Consider the following 22064-nt stretch of genomic DNA (forward strand, 5'->3'; position numbering starts at 1 on the left):
GGCCCTGGTTATATGCTGAGTGGGGGGGTGGGGGGGAGACAAGGTACAAGGAAAAACAAGAGGGTAGGGACTGTTAATGGGGTTAGTCTCCGAGACAGAAGGAAACTAAATCCAAAGCATAGAAACAAAAATAATTAGCCTTGGATTTAAGGAGGGTTACATCCTTTGCTGATTAATGAAGGAATCAGGTAAGATTAAGGTGTGGAGCAGGAGAGTTAGACAGAAAGTAGACGCTTCTAACTTCCTCAGAAAGTAGGGCAGCATGGTTGTCTATTCAACCAAATGGGTGAAAGACTCAGACTGGCCAAAGTTTTGAAATTATTGGAAATGGAGAAGGCTATTTGGAGATAGGCTGGAGGATTGTGATCATCTCTGAAGGATTTGAGAGACTGAAGACCATAGATCTTTAATCTCCATGAGATTTTCTTTACTAATTTTTGAACCCAGATAATAGAATTATAATAAAAATATTTTCACATTGGTGTACTAGTGTCTGAGAATTACGGGTTAATGCAAGTGTGAGGCACTCATAAAATTCCTTGTAAGCCATTGTGACCCACTGAAACAGAGGGACATGATAGTAATTAAGCTACAGCCAGAGGCCTCACTCATAGATAAAGTAATCTTGATCATACCTGGTACGTGTACTTCATGGCTTTTTATGTGGGAACACAGTCAGATATCTCAGTATTACTCAGAAATATTTCACCTTTGATTTCATCTAAGGCACAGACTCCTTTGTGCAAGAAACTTAAATTGGTGCGTATGTCACAAAGTAATTAATCACTCTTTTGTGCTTTGAGCTCTCTGGATATTTGCAGGTTAGTATTTAGATGGATTTTAGATGGTTGCATATCTGTAATGCAGCGCTTCACTTTCTACTAAAATCAGGGCGTCTGGGTGGCTCAGTTGGTTAAGTGTCTGCCTTTGGCTCAGGTTATGTTCCCAGGGTCCTGGATAGAGTCCTGCATCAGACTCTCTGCTCAGTGGGGAGTCTGTTTCTCCCTCTCCCCCTCCCCCTCTGCTTATGCATGCTCTTTGTCAGATAAATAAAATCTTTAAAAATTTTTAAAAATAAATTGGCTTAAAATCAGTATATGTGTCAATTGTAGGATTTTTTTTATTGTGTTGCTTATATTATCTTCCCAAATATCAAGGGTTATAATGTACTTTGTTTTTTATGTGCTTTTCTTTCGAGATGTCACCAATCATTTCTACTTTTATGGTTTATTTACTGGATGCTCTAGTTACCAAAAGGAAATAATTTCTTGAGAATGAATATATTTATTATGTGTCAGAAATGTAAATTTGATAAATTTAGGAATAATCAGATCATGCTTTTCCAAAGAAAATTCTCCAAAGCTTATGTAAATTTTTTATTAAAATTTAATGCTAATTCATCTGTTTGGAAGACATAAGATAGAAAAGATAAATATAAGAAAACATAAACTTACAAATTTTGAAAAATATATAGTAAAACAAACTGCATTTTATACATTTTGCTATACATATTTTTATCTTAAAAAAAAAAAAATCTAAGGAAGTGCTTGCGTGGCCCAGTCTGTTAAGCATCTGACTATTGGTTTCGGCTCAAGTCATGCGATCTCAGGGTCCTGTGATCGGGCCCTACATTGACTTCCATGCTCAGTGCAGAGTCAGCTTGTCCCTCTCTCTCCCCTCTAAAATAAGTAAACTCTTTAAAAACAAAAACACTAAGTTGTATTTTAATTACTTTTCTTATTTTTATGCTTGAAATGTCTGTTTATTTGTTAACTGTCACTTAACTGTATCAGTTTAACCTCAACATTATTCACTTCATTTTTGTTCAGTGTATATGCATATATATGAACTATTCGATATTAAGTAGAAAATATTAATCATATTTAATATATTTCAGGAAGAGAGAAGAGTATACAGAAAATTAAAACATTTATTGCACACATTTCTTAAAGAAGTGAAACATTACGGAAGCAGTTGAATGTCCCTGTGTATGTTTCCCTAATCCCATCTTCTTTCCTCCCTTACCAGAGGGAGCCACCATCTTGAAATAGATTATTATTATTATTTTAAGTTACTTATATATTATTTTATGTATATATTTTAATATATATGCATGAATCTGTAAATAGTATATATGTTTGTGGCATGCCTTAAATTTTCTGTAGTCAGCACTGTGTGCACATCTGTTCTCTTCATACATTTGTGTTATATTACATGTATCCTTTTATGATTTTTTTTTGCTTCAACATTGTAGTTTTGAGATTTATCCTAATACATAGAGTTGTATTTTTCATTAATTATTTGTTTTGGGTATGAATAGTGGATATTAGGGTTTTTTCTACCATTTCATTCTTAGAAAATATGCTGCACTATATATTATAGTTGTAATTTTGTAAATACGTATGAGCGTTTCTGTAGGGTAAACCTTAGCTATGACAATACGTGCTTGTATGGTATGTACATCTCTATCCTTTTTTTTTTAAGATTTTATTTATTCATGAGAAAAACACACACACACACACACACACACAGAGGCAGAGACACAGGCAGAGGGAGAAGCAGGCTCCCTACAAGAAGCCGCATGTGGGACTTGATCCTGGATACCAGGATCACGCCCTGAGCCAAAGGCAGATGCTCAGCCGCTCTGCCACCCAGGCATCCCTGTACATCTTTATCCTTAATAGATGTTGCCAAACTACCATCCAAAGTGAAGATTCTAGTTTATTCTCCCTTTGGCAGTATACCAGTACCTAGTACTACATATCTTTTCCACAACGTGATATTGTGAACACATGTACACATGCTTGTGTGTATCAGCTTAATGAGATGATATGGTGTTAATTTGTATTTTTCCCATTGCTAATGGGATTAAGCAGACGCTCATGGATAGAGGCCATTCTGATTTTTTCTTCTGTGAATTGCTTCTTTTTTTTTTTCCCCTCTTTTTTTTTTTAATTTATCAGCTTAAAGGAGTTCTTTATGTATTCTAATCCTTTGTTAGTTATCTGGAGTGTAAGTATCTTCCCCAATCTGTATCTTATCTCTTGGTGCTGTCTTTGTTGAATGGTAGATTTTAATTTTAACCTTGGCAAGTTTATCAGTCATTAAGATTTTTGCTTTTTATTTTAACTCTTCTATATACTAAGGTAATATTTTTTCATATCTTTATGATATGAAAAAAATTATACTTTTACTTTCACATTTACATTTTTAATCTAACTCTAACTTATTTTTGTACGGTTAGTTCTGTAACATAGCATGTGTTCCTAAAAATCACCATGTTATATGCAAAATCATGCAATAAAAAACACCAAGCATATGGGGGAAATGGGGTTGGGACACAGAACTCAAAAAATTTTTGTCAGTGACACGTTAAAAAACATTTAAAAATGGTAGCACGGTTTTATATATGTTAGATGGTTAAGAAATACATAACTACCACAGTAAATAAGGCATTTTTATTTTGAAAAGGATGAAGTTGACTTGTGGAAGTAGGACTTAAAGGGTTGCAGCTTGAGTTATTGTGAAGTGGTGGAAGGAAGTTTTCTTAAATCTGCCAAGAAGTTGTAACAGCAGATGTGGAGAGTGTGGCTCATAACATATGGAAAGATGTTTGAAGTGTTTTGGGTGCCCGGCTGGCTCAGTCAGTTAAATGATTCTTGATTTTGGTTTAGGTCATGATTTCTTGATCATGAGATTGAGCCCTACATGGGGCTCTGTCCTGAGAATAGAGCCTGCTTAAGATTCTCTCTCTCCCTCTCCCTTTGCCCTGCCCTTAAAAAAAAAAAAAAAAAGTTTGAAGTGTGTTTTGTGCCTTCCCATGTGGCTCAGTACAGCTAGGTAGTTTTCTGCATTCACCTTATGTTTGTTTCAGAGTTAAGACTGCAGTAAAGCAGTCTAGGCACTTGGGGGCAGGATTTAAGGAGGCACTTCCTTATTAGGGTTTCTAGGCCTCTCTCACCTTGCAATAGCCCTGGCCTTGCTTAGGGTTTAAAGTAGTGCTTAAGCATATACTAAAATTTGTGCTACTGTTCCCTACCATATCAATCCTTTAACATATTCAGGTTTTCAAAGCAAGCATAAGAGTAGAACTGGCTGTATTTGTGAGGCAGAGCTCGAATTCTTTTCCCCATATACTTAGCCAAATCATTCTCCACTACTTCATAATGATGCTCTTGACACGTCTCATAGTTCTCCATATACTTGCATCCAATTCTTGTTTCTTTGTGCTGTTTCCTTTGATCTTTTTGCTTCTCTCTATGCCAGTATCACATTTTTTTAATCATAGGTCTAGCACTAACTTACTTTGTAAACCTTGGTCAAGTTATTTCTGTGTGCCTATGAAATTATACTAGTACCCACATTATTAAGGAGTTAAAGGAGTAAGTGAACCAGTATATTAGAGTGCTTACAAATAGCACCTGGCCTGAGAGTAAAGCTCAAATGTTAGTTATTTTGTTATTAAAAGCAATTTCTTTACCTTAATAAGCAGTCTTGGTATTTAGTAGGCTGATACGGTCATCTTATTTCTCCTTTTCCACACTGTTTGAAAGGAAATGGGAAAGGCTTGTGGGAGGATTCCCTGGGAAAGTGACATATAGTTTTTCTGAAAGATGATAGGAATGAAATAGATGTTGGGAGCAGTAGGAAAATAGTCTAGGCAGATGGAGCCATAAGGCAGAAATGGAGTGTTTAGTAACTGAAAGAAGATTATTGTAGTTAGATCTCAACACAATGAAAAATATTACCAGTTGAGACTAGACAGGCAAGAATAGATAGATCATGCAAGACAATGTTAAGGATTTTAGACTTCATCTTAAAATCATAGTTATAACTGTTTAGAAACATTGTTATTTCATGACTCTTACTCTTTCTTAGAGATTTAAGAGTAAAAGTCATGAAATATCTTTATGAATAGTTCTAGCTATTTAAAAAAGAAAACAACAACAAACCTTGGAAGCTAAAATTGGTCCCGTCTGGATCCTAATAGCATACCAAGGATTAGGAGTACTGTTGAGAATGTGTCAGTCAGGTCTTTGTTCACTTACTTGTAATCTTTGAGAACTGTTGATTCTGTTGTAGGCTCTTATCAATTAAAATTGAGGAATCTTACATTTTGGCAGATCCACAGATTAGTGGTACAGTTTTTATAGTACAAGTCTATGTAAATGTCTTGAAATAATTTTTTTATTTAGTTGTTACTTCATTTGATATTGTTATCTTCCTTGAGCACACCTAAGAAGTCTACATATTATTTCTGTAATACATGTTTCTGGTTTTTCCTATATTTCCCTCATATTTCATTATTACAGGATTCTACAAATATGATATAGGTTGCCTATGAAAGAAATATGATGGCCTTTTCAGTTGAAGGCAGATAACTATCCATCAGATGTGAGAATCTCCTCTCATCATAGTATCATTATAAAGAAAGTAGTCACTTCAAGATCTAGGAAAGAGAGTTGAACTAGAAATCTTATAGCAACAGATGAATAGTACTCATAACAGTAAAGGATTTATTAAATACTTTGGGAGATAAAATCCCATCTTTTAGAAATATATTTTAAGTAAATATAAATATAAATTTGATAGTATTTCCCAAATAGTTTTAATGTAAGTTTTATAAATCACATTGTTGTTTATAGTATTAATAATCTATAAATTAGATTAATAAATAAATGAAGTAAATAAATAATAAGTAAAATCTTTTAAAAATAAAAATAAAATTCACTTGGAAGAACAAATGGCCAAGAATAGTTAAGACAGTCTGTAACAACAGCAAGCTAGGGGAACGTGCCCTAAAAAAAAAAAAAACATTATTAAAGTAATAAAGATACTATGAAATTAGCACAATGATTAAAAAAAAATAGATGGAACAGGAAAAAGGCCACATTAGTATGACCTTAATTTGCAAAGAAAGCAAATGAAATGTGTGAATATCTTAAGTCACAGAAGGGTGTCTAAAAAACTTTCAGTGGCTGATACATAATTAAGTATAATTTTCTTTATTATTTAACATATAAAGTTATTGCTGGTTTAATCTCTTTATTTTAGAATTAGGATTTCCTTAAGACTTAGTCTCTGAACTTTTTTTCTTCAGAAGTTTCAAACTCTACAGTTTTGGGGGCTTTCTGTTACATAATCCTGATATAGTAGGTTTGGAATACTGGTATATAGATAATTCTGCAATACTTATGTTAAGGGAATTAAACTGCTGATGACTATTCCCTAGGAATTGTGGGATTTTGTTAGGTTGGTGCCTTTGCTTCAGACATTTTCAGATATAACTATTTAAACTGTATAACTGTAGGATTTCATTCCTGTACTTAGTGTTGTGTGTAGTAAGCACAGATACATTCGAATGATCTCCAAAAAAACTTGGTTACCTATGTTAGTACACATGTGGGCTTTAAACATCTTGTTAACCTTTACTTTTGATTTTGTTTGTGATTGAACCTGGTTGAATGTGGGGAAAATGTTTCTGGAAAAGAATTTTTTAAAAAAAGATTTTATTAATTTATTCATGAGAGACACAGAGAGAGGCAGAGACACAGGCAGAGGGAGGAGCAGGCTCCCTAAAGAAGCCTAATGTGGGACTCAATCCTGGATCCCAGGATCACGCCCTGAGCTGAAAGCAGACGCTCAATTGCTGAGCCACCCAGGCATCCCAACTGTAAAAGAATCTAAAATAATTGAGTGTGTAGCAAAGCAGTATTTCATAGTGGGTATAAATATAGTCAGAATAAATTTGTCACATTTTTTAGGCTTATGATTTTTTTAATGCTTTCTTTGCTAGAGCACCATTATTTTACTTTTTCTGTCACTTGTCGTCTGATGAGTTTTAGTAATGCTTACAGTGCCTGATGTACCGCGTTTTTGAAACCAATTAAAAAAAAAAAAAAAAACCCACCTCTCCTCCTTGCCCCAGCAGATTTTATGAGAAATAGATGAAGGCAGTATTGTTACTAACTTTTGTTGGTAAAGAAGCTAATTTAAAAGTTTTTAAAATTTATTATGATTATTATGATCAATCTTGCGAGCCTTTAATAATCCACTTTACTTATCTTCAAAAAGATAAAGTAAAATATATAAAATTAATATACTGTCTTTGTAAGTTTTTTGCAAAGGAACCGTTTTCATATTTCCTTATATTTTACCATGTATTTTAAAATTTGTTTTGATTGATTCTTAGGATTACCATTTGAATTTTTGTTCAGTTGTCAAATGTTTTATTGACTAGCTATTGCATTTTTTAAAGAGGTGCTGTTAAGGATTTTTAAAAAAATGTATATAACGTTCTCAAATAGTATATATTTATAGAACATTTGAAATAACAGTTTTTATAAGTGAAATATTTTTTTCCTGAAACTAAGTCACATTACAGTTATTTTCAATAATCCTTTGAAGTAGACATGTATTTTAATATAAAATGAAATATAGGAGTAGCCCGGGGGGCTCAGCGGTTTAGCACCACCTTCAGCCCAGGGTCTGATCCTGGAGACCTGGGATCGAGTACCACATCTGGCTTCCTACATGGAGCCTGCTTCTCCCTCTGCCTGTGTCTCTGCCCCCCCCCCCCTCTCTCTCTCTCTCTCTCTCTCCCTCCCTCCCTCCCTCCCCCCCATGAATAAATAAAATCTTTAAAAAATAAATAAAATGAAGTATCAAAGATAACTTCTCTGTTGTTCCTATAGTTAGAGGTATTTTCCATTACTGATTTTTTTCTTTTTCTTTTTCTTTTTTTTTTTTTTTAGGTACCTAGTCGATAGTCGCTGGTTTAAACAGTGGAAAAAATATGTTGGCTTTGACAGTTGGGACAAATACCAGATGGGAGATCAAAATGTATATCCTGGACCCATTGATAACTCTGGACTTCTCAAAGGTCATTATTTACTTTCTTCGGTCAGGTTGTAAATGTGTTCATTTGAGTATGTTATAGTCAGTATATGTACTATGGAAAATGTTAACATAAACAAATTGATAAATTAGAAAAATTTCTTTGTATTATATATTTGACCTAATGTACTCAGATTATTCTATCATAATTAGTTATTACTCTGTAGCATGACAGACTTTTTCATTTATTATGTAAGAATGGTTAATTATTATTTAAACCTTTAAGTGAAAAATGTAAGAAAGTACTATCTTATAATTTGGGGGAGATGCTGTATTGTTATTATTTTTCCCAATTGACACATGACTTTGTTTTTTTAAGTTTGGGAGCACTGATACATGTTTACATTCTTGAATTTTTGCATCAGTCTTCTACAGCCCTCACTGACCAGTCTTCTATACCTCTCATTACATTTGAAGAGAATAAAACCTAAGAACCAGAACTTCCATTTCTGGCCAAGATAGAGTAACAGGGACTCGATTTATTCTTCTACCTGAGCAAACTAAGACCTTGACAGAATATATATAAAATAATGGTTCTCAAAACATTGGATACCAGGCAACAAAGAACAGTGATCCTTGAGAGATAGGAAACAGATGAGGTAAGCTGTATGATTGCCTCAGCTTGGTGTATTGAAAAGAGTGTTCAAGGCAAGGCGCAGAAAAGGAAACCTGTGTAAACCCTGGCAGTCTCCCTTAGTTGAAGAAAGAGTTTGGAGTCCAGGGAGACCCGGGCCACCAGAGTTTTCAGGAGAGAATACCAGATAGGAATGACCAGCAAAAGACAGGAGACACAAAAACCTAGAGATATACAGAGGGTCTAAAAATATTTTAAGTAGAAAAAATAATGAACAAGTGAAACAAATACAAAACAAGATGATAGATTTAAGTTTTTCTTTATGAATAATCACGTTAAATACTCCCAATTAGCTTGAATTTAAAAATAAGACATAACTGTGTCTTAACTCTGTTGTAACTTCCTACAAGAAAGTCCACCTTTTAATATAAAGATACACATGGATTATAAGAAATTGAAAAAGGTATGCCATATTATGGTAAGCAGAATTCTAAGACTGACTCTCAGTGACTTGTATGTAATCATCTCCCCCTTAGAAAACTGGTATAGCCTGTGAATAGGATGAGATATCATTCCCATGATAATTTATGTTGTATAACAAAAGGGAGGTTATCCCAGTGGTTTTAATCTAATCTAAAAGCAGACTGTTTTTCTGGCTGTTGGCAGAAGTCAGAGATTTAAAGCATGAGAAATACTCAGTGTATCATTACTGGTCTGAAAATGGAAGAAGCCATGTGAGAAGAAAGGCAGGTGTCCTCTAGGATCAGAGACAGACATGGCCCACAGCCTGTAAGGAAACAGACCACCTCAAACCTGGCACCGTGAAGAACTGAATTCTGCCAACAATCCAAATGGACTTGGAAGCAGATTCTTCCCCAGAGTCTTTAGATAGGAGATCAGCCCATCTGACATCTTGATTTCTGCCTTATGAGCCTTAAAGTGGAGGATCCAGTTGAGCCCACCTGAACTTGTAGCCCACAAAATTGTGAGATGGAAAATAAGTATTGTTTTCGGGGTGCCTGGGTAGTGCAGTTTGTAAAGCATCCAGCTCTTGGTTTTCGGCTCAGGTTGTGAGATCAAGCCCTACATTGGGCTCCATGCTCAGCACAGAGTCTGCTTAAGACACTCTTCTTCTGCGCCGCCACACCTCTCTTTCAAAATAAATCAATCTTTTTTTAAAAAAAGTATTGTTTTCAGCTACTATATTAGTTTTTTATGCAGCAAATAGAAAAGTAGTACATGTGCTTAACACTGATCAAAAGAAAGCTGGAGTGGCAGTGTTAATATATAATTATATAATATGTGAATATATAGATAAAGAAAATGAGAGTCTCAAATCAGTGACATTGGTTTTTAAGAAACCAAAAAAAAAAAATTAAATGTAAACTAAAGAAGAAAAATAAATTCAGAAGAGAAATTAAAGAAAGGAGAGAAATAAAGAAAATTAATAAAACTAAAAGCTGGTTCTTTTCAAAATGAATGTGATATGTATCAACTATTAAAAAAACGGATTCTTTGTGAAAATAACAAAATTGATCCATATTTAGTTTGATCAGAATAAAAAGAAGAAAGACACAATTGCCAATATCAGGAATACAAGATAGGTAATAAGAGTACATTCAGAATCCACAAATATTAAATGAACAATAAAGAAATATCATGAACTTTATGCCATTAAATTCAATAAACTAGATGAAAAATATGAAAACTACCAAAGCACATTCCAAAAGAATAGATTGCCCGAATTATAGAAATGGTTTCCAAGTAGTGCCACTGGTGAGTTCAACCAAATATTTAAGGGAGAAATACTTATTTTATACAACTCTTCCAGAAAATTAGGAGATAATACTTCCCAACTCATGCTATGAAACCCTCATTACCTTGATACCAAAATCTTACAGTCATTTCAAGAAAACTAGACCAATACCTTGTCTAAACAGAAGTTTAATAAATCAAGTCAGTTGTGACCTGCAGTCATGACATATCATATAAATGTCATGTAGAGATATATATTTAAAAGGTAACATATCATGTAAGATAAAAGAGTAAAATAGGAAGAAACGTCCTCATCCTCAAAATGGGCATATGAAAAACCTACAGGTGACATGAAAAAGGCAAGAGTGTCCACTCCTCTCTTCAGCCAACATTATTGGAATTGCTCTACCCAGTGCAGTAAAGCAAGAAGAGATAAAAAGCATACAGATTGTATAGGAAGAAGTAATCAATTTGCTTTTATTCACAGGCAGCTATGTCCATGTAGAAAATTTAATTGAATCTACTCCCCCACCCCCACCCCCTCCCGCCATAAAAAAAGCTCCTAGAGGCACCTGGGGCTTAGTTAAGTATCTGCCTTTGGCTCAGGTCATGATCTCAGGGTCCTGGATCAAACCCCAAGTCAGGCTCTCTGCTAAATGGTGAGTCTGCTTCTCCCTCTCCTTCTGCCCCTCCCCGCTGCTTGTGTGCTCTCACACTCACATAAATAAATAAGATGTTTTTGTAAAAAAAAGCTTCTAAAGACTAATAAATGTTTCTGGAATATAAGATCACTGTTTTGAAACCCAGTTGTATCTTTATATGCTAACAAAGCACTAACATGAATAGACATTTTAAGAATACATTTTATAGTAACATCAAAAAATATAAAATATGAGTAAATCTGACAAAATATATGCAAGACCTGTACACTGAGAACTAGAAGACATTGCAGATAGAAATTAAAACCTAAATAGAGAATAAATGTTGGTCAAAGACTCAATATTGTCAAATTTCTCCCCTCAAACTATAGATTCAACACAATTCCAAATCACATTTCTAGCAGGCATCTAAAAAATTGAGAGAGAAAAAAACTTGAAATTGAATTTACCTATCATAGAATTCATCCTTTTAAATTGTAAAATTCAGTGGTTTTAGTATATTCACAAAGTTGTACAACCGTCACCACCATCTAATTCCACAATATTTTAATCACTCTCCTTTCCCTCTAAAAATTCCCAACCCTCAGCAACCACTAATCTACCTTGTCTTTGGGTTTACCTATTTTGGACATTTCATCTAAATAGATCATAGTATGTAGCCTTTAATATTTTCACTTAACACAGAGTTTTAAAGTGTCATCTGTGTAACATGAATCAATATTTCATTGCTTTTTATGGATGAATAATTTTCCATTCTGTGGATATACCACATTTAATTAATCCATCAACTGAGAGATCTTTTAGTTGTTTTCAATTTCTGGCTAATGAATTGCATATACTTAGATGTGCAATTACTAGATTAGATAGTAACTCTGTATTTTAACTATTTAAGGAATTGTGAGACTGTATTCCAAAATAGTTGCACTATTTTACATTTTCACCAGCAATATATGAAGGTTCCAGTTTCTCCGTATCCTTGCCAGCACCATTGTCTGTCCTTTTATTATAGTCATCCTACTGGATATGGTGTGGTATCTCATTATTTTGATTTGTATCTCCCTAATGATTAATGATGCGAAGTATTTTATCTGTGCTGGTTATGTACGGTTTTTTTGGAGAAATGTCTATTCTGATCCTGTTGCTTTTTAATTGGATTGTCTTTTTGTTCTTATGTTTTAAGTGTTTATATATTCTGGAATATATATCAGGTATATGATTTCCAAAAATTGTCTCCCATTCTGTAGATTGTCTTTTACTTTCTTTCTTTTTTTTTTTTTTTATTTATGATAGTCACAGAGAGAGAGAGAGAGAGAGGCAGAGACACAGGCAGAGGGAGAAGCAGGCTCCATGCACCGGGAGCCTGATGTGGGATTCAATCCCGGGTCTCCAGGATCGTGCCCTGGGCCAAAGGCAGGCGCCAAACCGCTGTGCCACCCAGGGATCCCTACTTTCTTTTTTTTTTTTTTAAAGAATTATTTATTTATTTATGATAGACACAGTGAGAGAGAGAGAGAGAGAGAGAGAGGCAGAGTGTGTCACAGGCAGAGGGAGAAGCAGGCTCCATGCCGGGAGCCCGACGTGGGACTCAATCCCGGACTCCAGGATCGCGCCCGGGGCCAAAGGCAGGCGCTAAACTGCTGAGCCACCCAGGGATCCCCTGTCTTTTACTTTCTTGATGGTATCTTTGAAGTATAGAAGTTTTTATTTTTATTTTATATTTTTTTAAGATTTTATTTATTTATTCATGAGAGAGAGAGAGAGAGAGAGGCCAAGACACAGGCAGAGGGAGAAGCAGGCCCCATGCAGTCCTCCCTGACGTGGGACTCGATCCTGGGTCTCTAGGATCACCCCCTGGGCTGAAGGCGGCACTAAACTGCTGGGCCACCAGGGCTGCCCTGGAGTATAGAAGTTTCTAATTCTGAGTCCAGTTTATATTTTTTCTCTGGTTACTTGGGGCTGTGGTGTCAGAATGCATCACCTAATCCAGGGTCATACAAGACTTACATCTATGCTTGCTTCTAAGAGTTTTATAGGGGGCAGCCCCGATGGCTCAGCGGTTTAGCGCCGCCTTTGGCCCAGGGTGTGATCCTGGAGACCCGGGATCGAGTCCCACATCAGGCTCCCTGCATGGAGCCTGCTTCCCCCTCTGCCTATGTATCTACCTCTCTGTGTGTGTGTCTTTCATGAATAAATAAATTTTAGAAATCTTTAAAAAAATAAGAGTTTTATAGTTCTAGCTGTTACATTTATGACTTTGATCAGTTTTAATACTTGTATGTAGTGTGTGAGGTAAGGACCAATTGAACATATTAGAGAATCTAAAAGGACATCCACTCAGTAGAGAGAGGATAGTCTTTTAAACAAATGCTGCTTGAGCATTAGGTATCTGCTTGGAAAAACAAAACCCCAAAACTGAATTTTGATCCATATCTGGCATTGTATATGAAATAAACTCAAAACAGATCATATAAACTATAAAACAGGAAAAAAAAAGAGAAAATCTTTGTGACATTGTGTTATGGAGGTGTCTTAAATGTGATACAAAAAGCATAGTTGATGAAATAAGGAACTTTATGCCATTAATTGTGTTTGATCAGGGATAAAAGCTTCTTCATATGATACTGTTAAAAAAAATGAAAAGACAAACCACAATGTAGGGGAAATATTTGCAGTTCACTTAGTTGATGAAAAACTTATATTCAGAGTAAAGAATTCTCAAAACTTTATGAAGATAACATGAAAACCTAGTGGGAAATGTAGGCAAAAGAGTTGAAAGAAAATGGAGGGACGCCTGGGTGTCTCAGCGGTTGAGCATCTGCCTTCGGCTCAGGGTGATCCCTGGGTCCCTGCGGGGAGACTGCTTCTCCCTCTGCCTCTGTCTCTGCCCCTCTTTCTTTCTCATGAATAAATATATAACATCTTTTAAAAAAACAACAAAATAGTTTTCAAAAACTACAAAGATACTCAACAATATTAGTCATTAGAGAAATGAGGCTTAAAACCACACTGAAGTACTATTATATGTGTATCAGAATTATTAAAATTTAAATGAATGACCAATAGTGTTGACAAGGATGTGAAACAAATGGTACTTTTATATACTGTTTTTGGAAATGAAATAGGGAATTTTAAAAAAAGCTAAATACACGTTTACTACAGAAACCAGTTATTCCACTCCTACATATTTACCCAAAGGAAATGAGAGCATTATCCATATGTGAATACTGATATGTGAATGTTCATAGCAGTGTTATTTGTAATAGAGAAAATTGGAAGCAACTCCAAATGCCCATCAGTAGCTGAATGGATAAGAAAATTATAGTATATTCATCTGATGAAGTCCTACCCAGCAATTGAAAGGAATGAAGTATTGGTTGGTACGTAAAAACAAAGATGACTCTCAAGATGATTATGTGGTGTAAAGGAAGCCAAACAAAAACAGTACATCTAATTTTTATAAAAGATTCAAGAAAATGGGGCACCTGTGTGGCTCAGTGTTTGAGCATCTGTCTTTGGATCAGGTCATGATCCTGGGGTCCTAGTATTGAGAACTGCATCAGGCTCCCCACAGGGAGCCTACTTCTCCCTCTGCCTATGTCTCTACCTCTTTCTCTTTCTCATAAATAAATAAATAAAATCTTTTAAAAAATCAAGAAAATGCCTGTAGTAACAAAACAGACTTAATTTTCATATAAAATTCTACAAAATGCACATTAGTCTATAGTTGCAAAATAGAGATAAGTAATTTTCTGGGGACAGGGCAGTACACTTGGAGAGACAGTAAGGAGAGATTACAAAGGACTAATAGGACTACTTTGAGGGAGATGAATATATTCATCATTTTGGTTGTGATGGTTTCATATTTGCTTTGCTGTGTCTTACCTAATAGTTCACTTTAAATATGTGCATTTTATTGTATATTAACTATATATCAATATATCAGAAATAACAAATACCAGCTCTTTTGTGTTTAGCTTAGGGGTATTCTCCTCCCTTAAAAATAAATTCATTGTTTTATTTTGTCCATTAGATACATCAGATACAAAATTACTGTTGGATTCTGATACATAAATCATTTACTCACACTCTTGATTTGTGGAAAACAGCATAAAAGTCTTAATTTTTAAACTTTTCGTTCTTTTCCTAAGTTTTCTTCAAGGCAGTCTGTTAATAGTAAAAGAAAATGGATATATTAGAGTAAACCAGTTTGTGTTTGAATCCAGTTTCTATAGTCTTCTGTATGTGTAACCTTCGGCAAGCTAATCAATATCTGAACCTGTTCACTGATTAATTTGGAGATATCAACCACCTAATATTGTTTTGAAAAGTTACCTGAGAGGGGATCCCTGGGTGGCGCAGCGGTTTGGCGCCTGCCTTTGGCCCAGGGCGTGATCCTGGAGACCTGGGATCGAATTCCACATCGGGCTCCCGGTGCATAGAGCCTGCTTCTCCCTCTGCCTATGTCTCTGCCTCCCTCTCTCTCTCTCTCTATGTGACTATCATAAAAAATAAAAATAAAAAATAAAAAAAAGAAAAAAGTTATCTGAGAGAGCAGTGTTTTCTAGTAACACTTTTCATAGTACCTGCAATTTTCTGTATGATCTTGGGCAAGTTACTCAGTTTCCCTGAAAATATTTTCAAATACAAAATGGAGATACCTATCTAATAGGATTGATTGCTTGGAGAACTGACTGAGATAATGTGGTTGTCTACTGTAATATGTCTCATGCATATAAAGGTTTAGAATATGTAAGCTTCTTTCATCTTTAGCAGGTTCTGAAAATATGTTCCAAATTATTAGTTTCCCCAGCAAGAATTAAAAATTACAACTGGGTCTAAAAAACTGAGCTTAAAAAATTAATGCTTAATTTGCATCTACTATTAAAGTCTGTATTATACAACTTAAAGTTTTATAACTTCTGCTCTATAGGACGATTTTTCTCAAAGTTTAGTGTAATTCTGTGCCCATAGATTGATCCTAGATGGAATAAATAACTTTCTCTCCATCTTTTCAGAATTTTTCCAATTTCTAGATTTATGTTGTTACATCGAGTTAAGAATAGTGTGTTCTCATTATGGAGATGCTACTGAGAACAATTTTGCTTCCAATGTTTTTTCATTTAAGACTGGCTCAATCTACTTTATGGTGTATATAACTCAATGAACTGTATCTGTTTCTGTATTTTGAAAAGTCAGGTAAAAGGACCAGATAATAATAAGTAAGTCTCAGATTAGGACTGTCATGTGTAACTCATGGTATTGCTTCTAGAGCTCTGGCCTGTCCTGTACTAAATTTTTAGTTTAACCAGAAATTTGATAATGATCATAGAATTAGCACTACATTTGAACAACTATTTCCGCTTGAGATTTTGGGGGAGGAATCTAGATCGTGGGCCTTCTGGCGTAATGATTTTTTTCATAAGATGCCCTTTTGTGGTTTCCAGCCCATATGCTTCAGGGTCATTAAAAGGTTATCTTTTGCTTCTGAATTTCCTTCATCAACTAATACTAGAATGACCAGTGTTACCATGTGGAGGATCTCCTACTTAAAACATTTGGGAAATTTTCTTTCAGATCCCTTGGCATTTTTTTAAAGGTCACCTTAGTATTTTTTTAAAAAGCTTTATAAAAAGTTATGTCTTTAAATACTGTTCATTGACTACTGGTGCACATTGTATCTTTTTAAAGTAACAGTTTATTTTGAAATATGTAGATTTATATGTGAATTTCAGAACTTTCTTCAGAATTCATTTAAATACTTAAATTAGTCTCTGTGAGTTTAAATAATTTATGATGTTTATACTAAAGTATTTAGATATATGTACTATTGTTTCTTTTTATTTATTGAGTTTACTTTTTTCTTTTGCAGATGGTGATGCCCAGTCACTTAAGGAACATCTTATTGATGAATTGGATTATATACTATTGCCAACTGAGGGCTGGAATAAACTTGTCAGCTGGTACACATTGATGGAAGGTCAGGAACCAATAGCACGAAAGGTACATATTTAGAATAAGTGAATAAAATCATTTTTTTAAATAGTTCACATATTATTGTTAATGACTCATGAAGCCTCATCAATCGTCTAGGAGAAAAAGATCAAAATGTTACTTTTTGTAACACTGTATAATAATAATAATAACAGCTAACACCTGTAGAGGATTAACTATTTGCTAACCACTGTTATAAATATCAAATTATTAAGTTAATAATTTAATCCTCATAGGAAGCTCTATAAGGTAAATATTATTAGCTTCATTTTATAGATGAGAAATGAGGACAGAGGTTGAGAAGCTCAGGGTCTTTTAGAAAGTCACATCAAGTTAGAAACTTGGGAATCTGTTTTCTTAACCACTGTGCTAGAAGTTTTACAATTATAGTCTAGAAACATTAAAGATGGCCCATTATCTTTACTTTTTGGAACTAAAAAGTCCATTATGAAAGTGAAGATGTCATTGTAGCAGAATACCAAATGTTTAAAGTAGATTTGCCAGTCTTACATGATAAGTATTTGTTAGTGTATCAGGCAGGGAAGGGGAAAGAAGGTAGAGTTTGGAGACCAGAATCTCTGAGCATATAATTATTTATCTGTGTTGGTTTTTTCTGCACAGAAATGATTAAAAAGCCAAAGTATGTAACACAAGGGTATAAACCTCTAGTAGACCAAACCATGCATGGATTTATTTATAACTGGCTGCAGAGTAGCTGTATTAAGAATTTGTATGTATATATTGATGGTTTAGTTATAGAATTTAAATCTTGTTTCTAAATAGAATGTGAATGTACCTTTGATTTGGTTCAGTTTAGTTTTGTTCCTTAACCTCACTCAGCCTTCTCTTGTAACCATTCAAAATTAGGATTTTTGTCATTATGAATGCTAGCCTTATACATATAAAATGACTTATTGTTATATCTGTAGTTGCTAGAGAATTGACTGTTTTGATCAATTGAAGGATAGATTGTTTAGCTCTAAAACTGCTTAGCAGAAGTTTTTTCCTGGAATAAAGAAAAATCTGTGCCTGGAATATTTTCAGATATGCTAAACTGTATTACTTTAACCTTAATAATAAACTTTTTTATTTTCTCTTAATAGAAGATAGCATATTATACCGTACAAGTATTTGTTATGGCAAACAGACAACAACTTTGTTGGCATTACTTTTTGAAAGAACACATAGTAGGATTTCTTAAAATCTGTATCTAATAGCAAATTGAAGTTAAATAAATTAAAATCAGGGATGCCTGGATGGCTTAGTGGTTGAACATCTGCCTTTGGCTCAAGTCGTGATCTCGGGGTCCTGGGATCGAATCCTGAATCAGGCTCCCTACAGGAAGCCTGCTTCTCCCTCTGCTTATGTCTCTGCCTCCCTCTGTGTGTTTTTAAATAAGTAAGTAAATAAATAAATAAATCTTAAAAAAAAAATTAAAATACATAAAAAATAAAAATCATGAAAACGTCACACTAGTAGAAAGAAAAAAAGTTTCTCTATTAGGAAGCCATATATTTATTTTTAATAAGATAGTCTGAATTTATTCAACCTGTAAGATAATATTTAAATGTTAGTATGCATAAAATTATCTGGAGTTTTGTGTCTTCCTTCAAAATTAGTAAGTCTGGAAATTTCCACCTTTACTTTGCCCCATGTGACAATGAAATTTACTTAAAAGAATAACTGTTATTTTAGGGTCTGAAGCCCAACTTTGAATTTTACTAATGTCTGATTGAATTGAGGAATCTAAGACTGGTGGATACAAAAACAAAGTTAACCATCTCTTTGGACCTCAAATCATCTCTCAAATATTTTGTTTATAGAGTCAGGAACTCAGTTAAAACAACGACAGAATAGGCAAAAATGAACAAGAAATACAGTGGAACCAAAATCCAAGTTAGAAACAATAGACAGTAGATAGAGACTCATAAAGAATCCAGATAATGGAGTTATCAGATAGAAACTTTAAAATACTGTGCTAATTATGTTTTAAAAAATAAGGTAGTTGAAAGACAAAACTATTAAGATCTAAATGTGATTCTATACTTCTAAAATATATTTTATATATATTTTATATATATATAATATAAAAAGATTAAGAAGTAAATGCTCAGTATTTGAATAGAACACTAAGTAGAACCAGAGAAAACTTGTAAACTAAATAACATCAGTTGAAAAATATACAGACTAAAGCTTAGAGAGACTGTGGGATGGAGTATACAGAAATAAGCAAAGAAAATCGGAGCACAGTGCATAAATTTAATATACATAGAAGTGGGCTCTTAGGGGGAATCCCTGGGTGGCTCAGCGGTTTAGCGCCTGCCTTCAGCCCAGGGCGTGATCCTGGAGTCCCGGGATCGAGTCCCACGTCGAGCTCCCTGCATGGAGCCTGCTTCTTCCTCTGCCTGTGTCTCTGCCTCTCTCTCTCCTCTGTCTTTCATGAATAAATAAATAAAATCTTAAAAAAAAAAAAAAGAAGTGGGCTCTTAGAGAAGGAAAGAATAGGGTAGAAGTAACATTGAAAATAATAGCTGAAAATTTTCTAAAACTGATGAAGGTGACATGCTCTATATATGTAGAGTCAAGAAATGCCGTGAAACCCATGCTAAAAAATCTATGAAACAAAACCATCCCATTAAAACTGTTCAAAAGCAAAGGCAAAAAAATTCCTAATAGTAGCCAGAAAAAGGAAAGTCTGTTATTTTCAAAGTAAGAATAAACAATGATTTCTCAAGAGAAATGAAAGCTTAAAAAGTAACAGTCTTCAACATGATGAAAGAAAATAACTGCCAACTTAGATTTCTGTAACAAAGCAAAGGACTCTTCAGAAAAGGATCTTTCAGGTGGTGAAAACTATTTTCAAGTAAACAACTTGATTGAATTTGTTAGTAGCAGACCTGCACTAAAGGAAATAGAAAACAGTCTTCAGAATGGAAGGGAGATTATTCCATGTGGAAGCTTGGAGACAAAGGAAAAACTGTAGATTGACAACAGTAAATATTGTGAATAAGTCTTAAGGCAGACTGTTTAAAATGCTGGTGATTTCTTACTGGGATGAATATATGCATATATTTTAAATATATAATACTTGCATATATATTGAAATAGTACCCTCTTACTTTACCTCTGATGTTCTCCTCTTTATATCCATGTGCTTGGGTAGTCTCCTGTGGCTACTAACCTATAGCAGAAGTTACAGTAGATATATCACTTTCAAGATTAGATTTTAGAGTCAAGGGGGAGTCAAAAGGTACAAATTTCCAGTTATAAAATAGGCGAGTTATGGATATATAATATATAGCATGGTGACTGTAGTTAATAATACTGTAGATCTTAAATGTTCTCATCACAAGAAAAAAAATTTGTAATAGGATGATGGATATTAACTAAACTTATTGGGATCATTTCACAACATAGACAAATACTAAATCATGTTTTACACCTGAAACTAATATATATGTCAGTTTTGCCTCATTAAAATAAAAAAGATCAGATTATAAAAGACACCTTGGGTACACACTCCCACTTGCTCTCATTTCTCAGTCTGGGAATTCAACTGCATACTCAGGAACCCTGTGGTGGGGCTCATGGTAAGGAACTGAGATCTCTGACCAGTAGAGATAATGGAGGCCTGCTAACAGCCATGGGAATGAGCTTGGAAATGAATCCTCCAGTCTCATTCTGCTTTCGGATAATTGAAGCCCCAGCCCACAGCTTGACAGCAATCTTTCAAGAGATCTCAAGCCAGAACAACCCAGCTAAGCTGCTCCAGATTCTTGACCCTTAGAAACTATGTGAAATAACATTTACTCTCTTAAGTTGCTGAGTTTTGGGGTGATTTATTATGCAGCAGTAGAAAACTGATAACTAATTTTGGTACCTGGAAATAGTGTGCAAAACTTGAATTGTGGTGGTGGCTTTAGAACCAGGCAGGAGGTAGAAGTTGTAAAAACCTGTAAGAGTTTTTAATGAAAGCCAAAGGTGCCTTGAATAAATGGTTAGTAGAATTGTAGACTTTGAGGAGGCTGCCAGTGAGGACTTACAGGAAAGTGAGGAAAATCTTTTTGGAACCCAGGACAAAGTGATCTTTATTATAAGGTAGCAGAAAGTTTTGCAACATGTCAACTGCATGAATTGAAAGGTAAATAATATATCCAGTGAGCTGAATGATCTGCCAAAACTGCCTGATTTTTCTTGTGCTGCGTATAGTCAGATGTAAGAAGGGAGAAAGAAACTAAAGAAAAGGCTCTTAAAAAGGAGCTAATACTTACTAGTCTTTAAGGATTTCTGTCCTCTCCAGATCACAAACAATGCTGAAACTATATATTCCCAAATAAGATGAAACTCAAGGCACTCTCAGGAAAGCATGATCTAAGGTTAAATTAGCCAAGGGTACGACTGTAAAATTCTTTTTAAGACCTCAGAAAAATCAAAAGTGGTGCCTCACAATCCTGTTCAGACAAAAGGCCCTTTAAAAAATTTCAGGGTATACTTCATACTTCCTCTCAGCATGTGACTTCTAAGAACAGTAGGGCTTCTAACAAGCTTAAGGGCATTGCCCTTCAGTCTTCTCAGCATAAACCAGGATAGGACATATCTAGAGGACATTAGTGGATGTGACTTTTTGTCTAATGGAATTAGACTGCAATTAGATCCACTGGAGACCTATGATGTTTTCAAGAACCACATCTTCTTGGACTGCAGGGACAGTGTAAAATCAGAGGTCTCCTGGAGTCAGACTTAGAATTTACTCATCTGTAAACACATGCTAACTTTCATGGAAATAGTAGGACTCAGGAAGCAGAATCAAGTGGTGAAGAGTCATTTTCAGGTAAGGGCAGAATAAGCCCTAATGAAGGTTAAATATTTGCCCAGGTAGATTTCAGAATTTCTGTAGACCATTGACTCCTTTGTTCCTCTTTCCTCCTTGCCCCTTTTAACAGGAGTATCTAAAAAATTATCTTCTGCGTGCCCCACCAATGTTATTTTGGGTGTGTGTGGTGCAGAAAACTCATCTTGTAGTTCACAGAATTATAGAGAACTTTACTCAAGGTGTTTAAGCTATACCCAAGGATCCTTATCTGCACCTGGATCAGATATAAATGACAAGTTTCTGAACTTGGAGGGGTGATACTACTGGGGAGCTTTGCAGGTAGTGAATGTATTTTTTGCATGTTGTGGGGAGGGAC

The 22064-nt window shown here is 34.7% G+C and overlaps 1 protein-coding gene across 3 annotated transcripts in view; it reads left to right on the forward strand.

Annotated features, from left to right (window-relative positions):
• Window positions 1–22064, forward strand: part of USP15 (ubiquitin specific peptidase 15) — a 120518-nt gene that overhangs the window by 13710 nt on the left and 84744 nt on the right. For all 3 annotated transcript variants that reach the window (XM_055328301.1, XM_055328297.1, XM_055328298.1), the window contains exons 2-3: window positions 7755–7882; window positions 16754–16884. In XM_055328301.1, the coding sequence (XP_055184276.1) occupies window positions 7755–7882; window positions 16754–16884 (259 nt within the window). The remainder of the gene's footprint in view (window positions 1–7754; window positions 7883–16753; window positions 16885–22064) is intronic.

This window comes from Nyctereutes procyonoides, unplaced genomic scaffold, assembly GCF_905146905.1.
Source record: "Nyctereutes procyonoides isolate TBG_1078 unplaced genomic scaffold, NYPRO_anot_genome, whole genome shotgun sequence".
In the NCBI taxonomy this organism is placed as follows: Eukaryota; Metazoa; Chordata; class Mammalia; order Carnivora; family Canidae; genus Nyctereutes; species Nyctereutes procyonoides.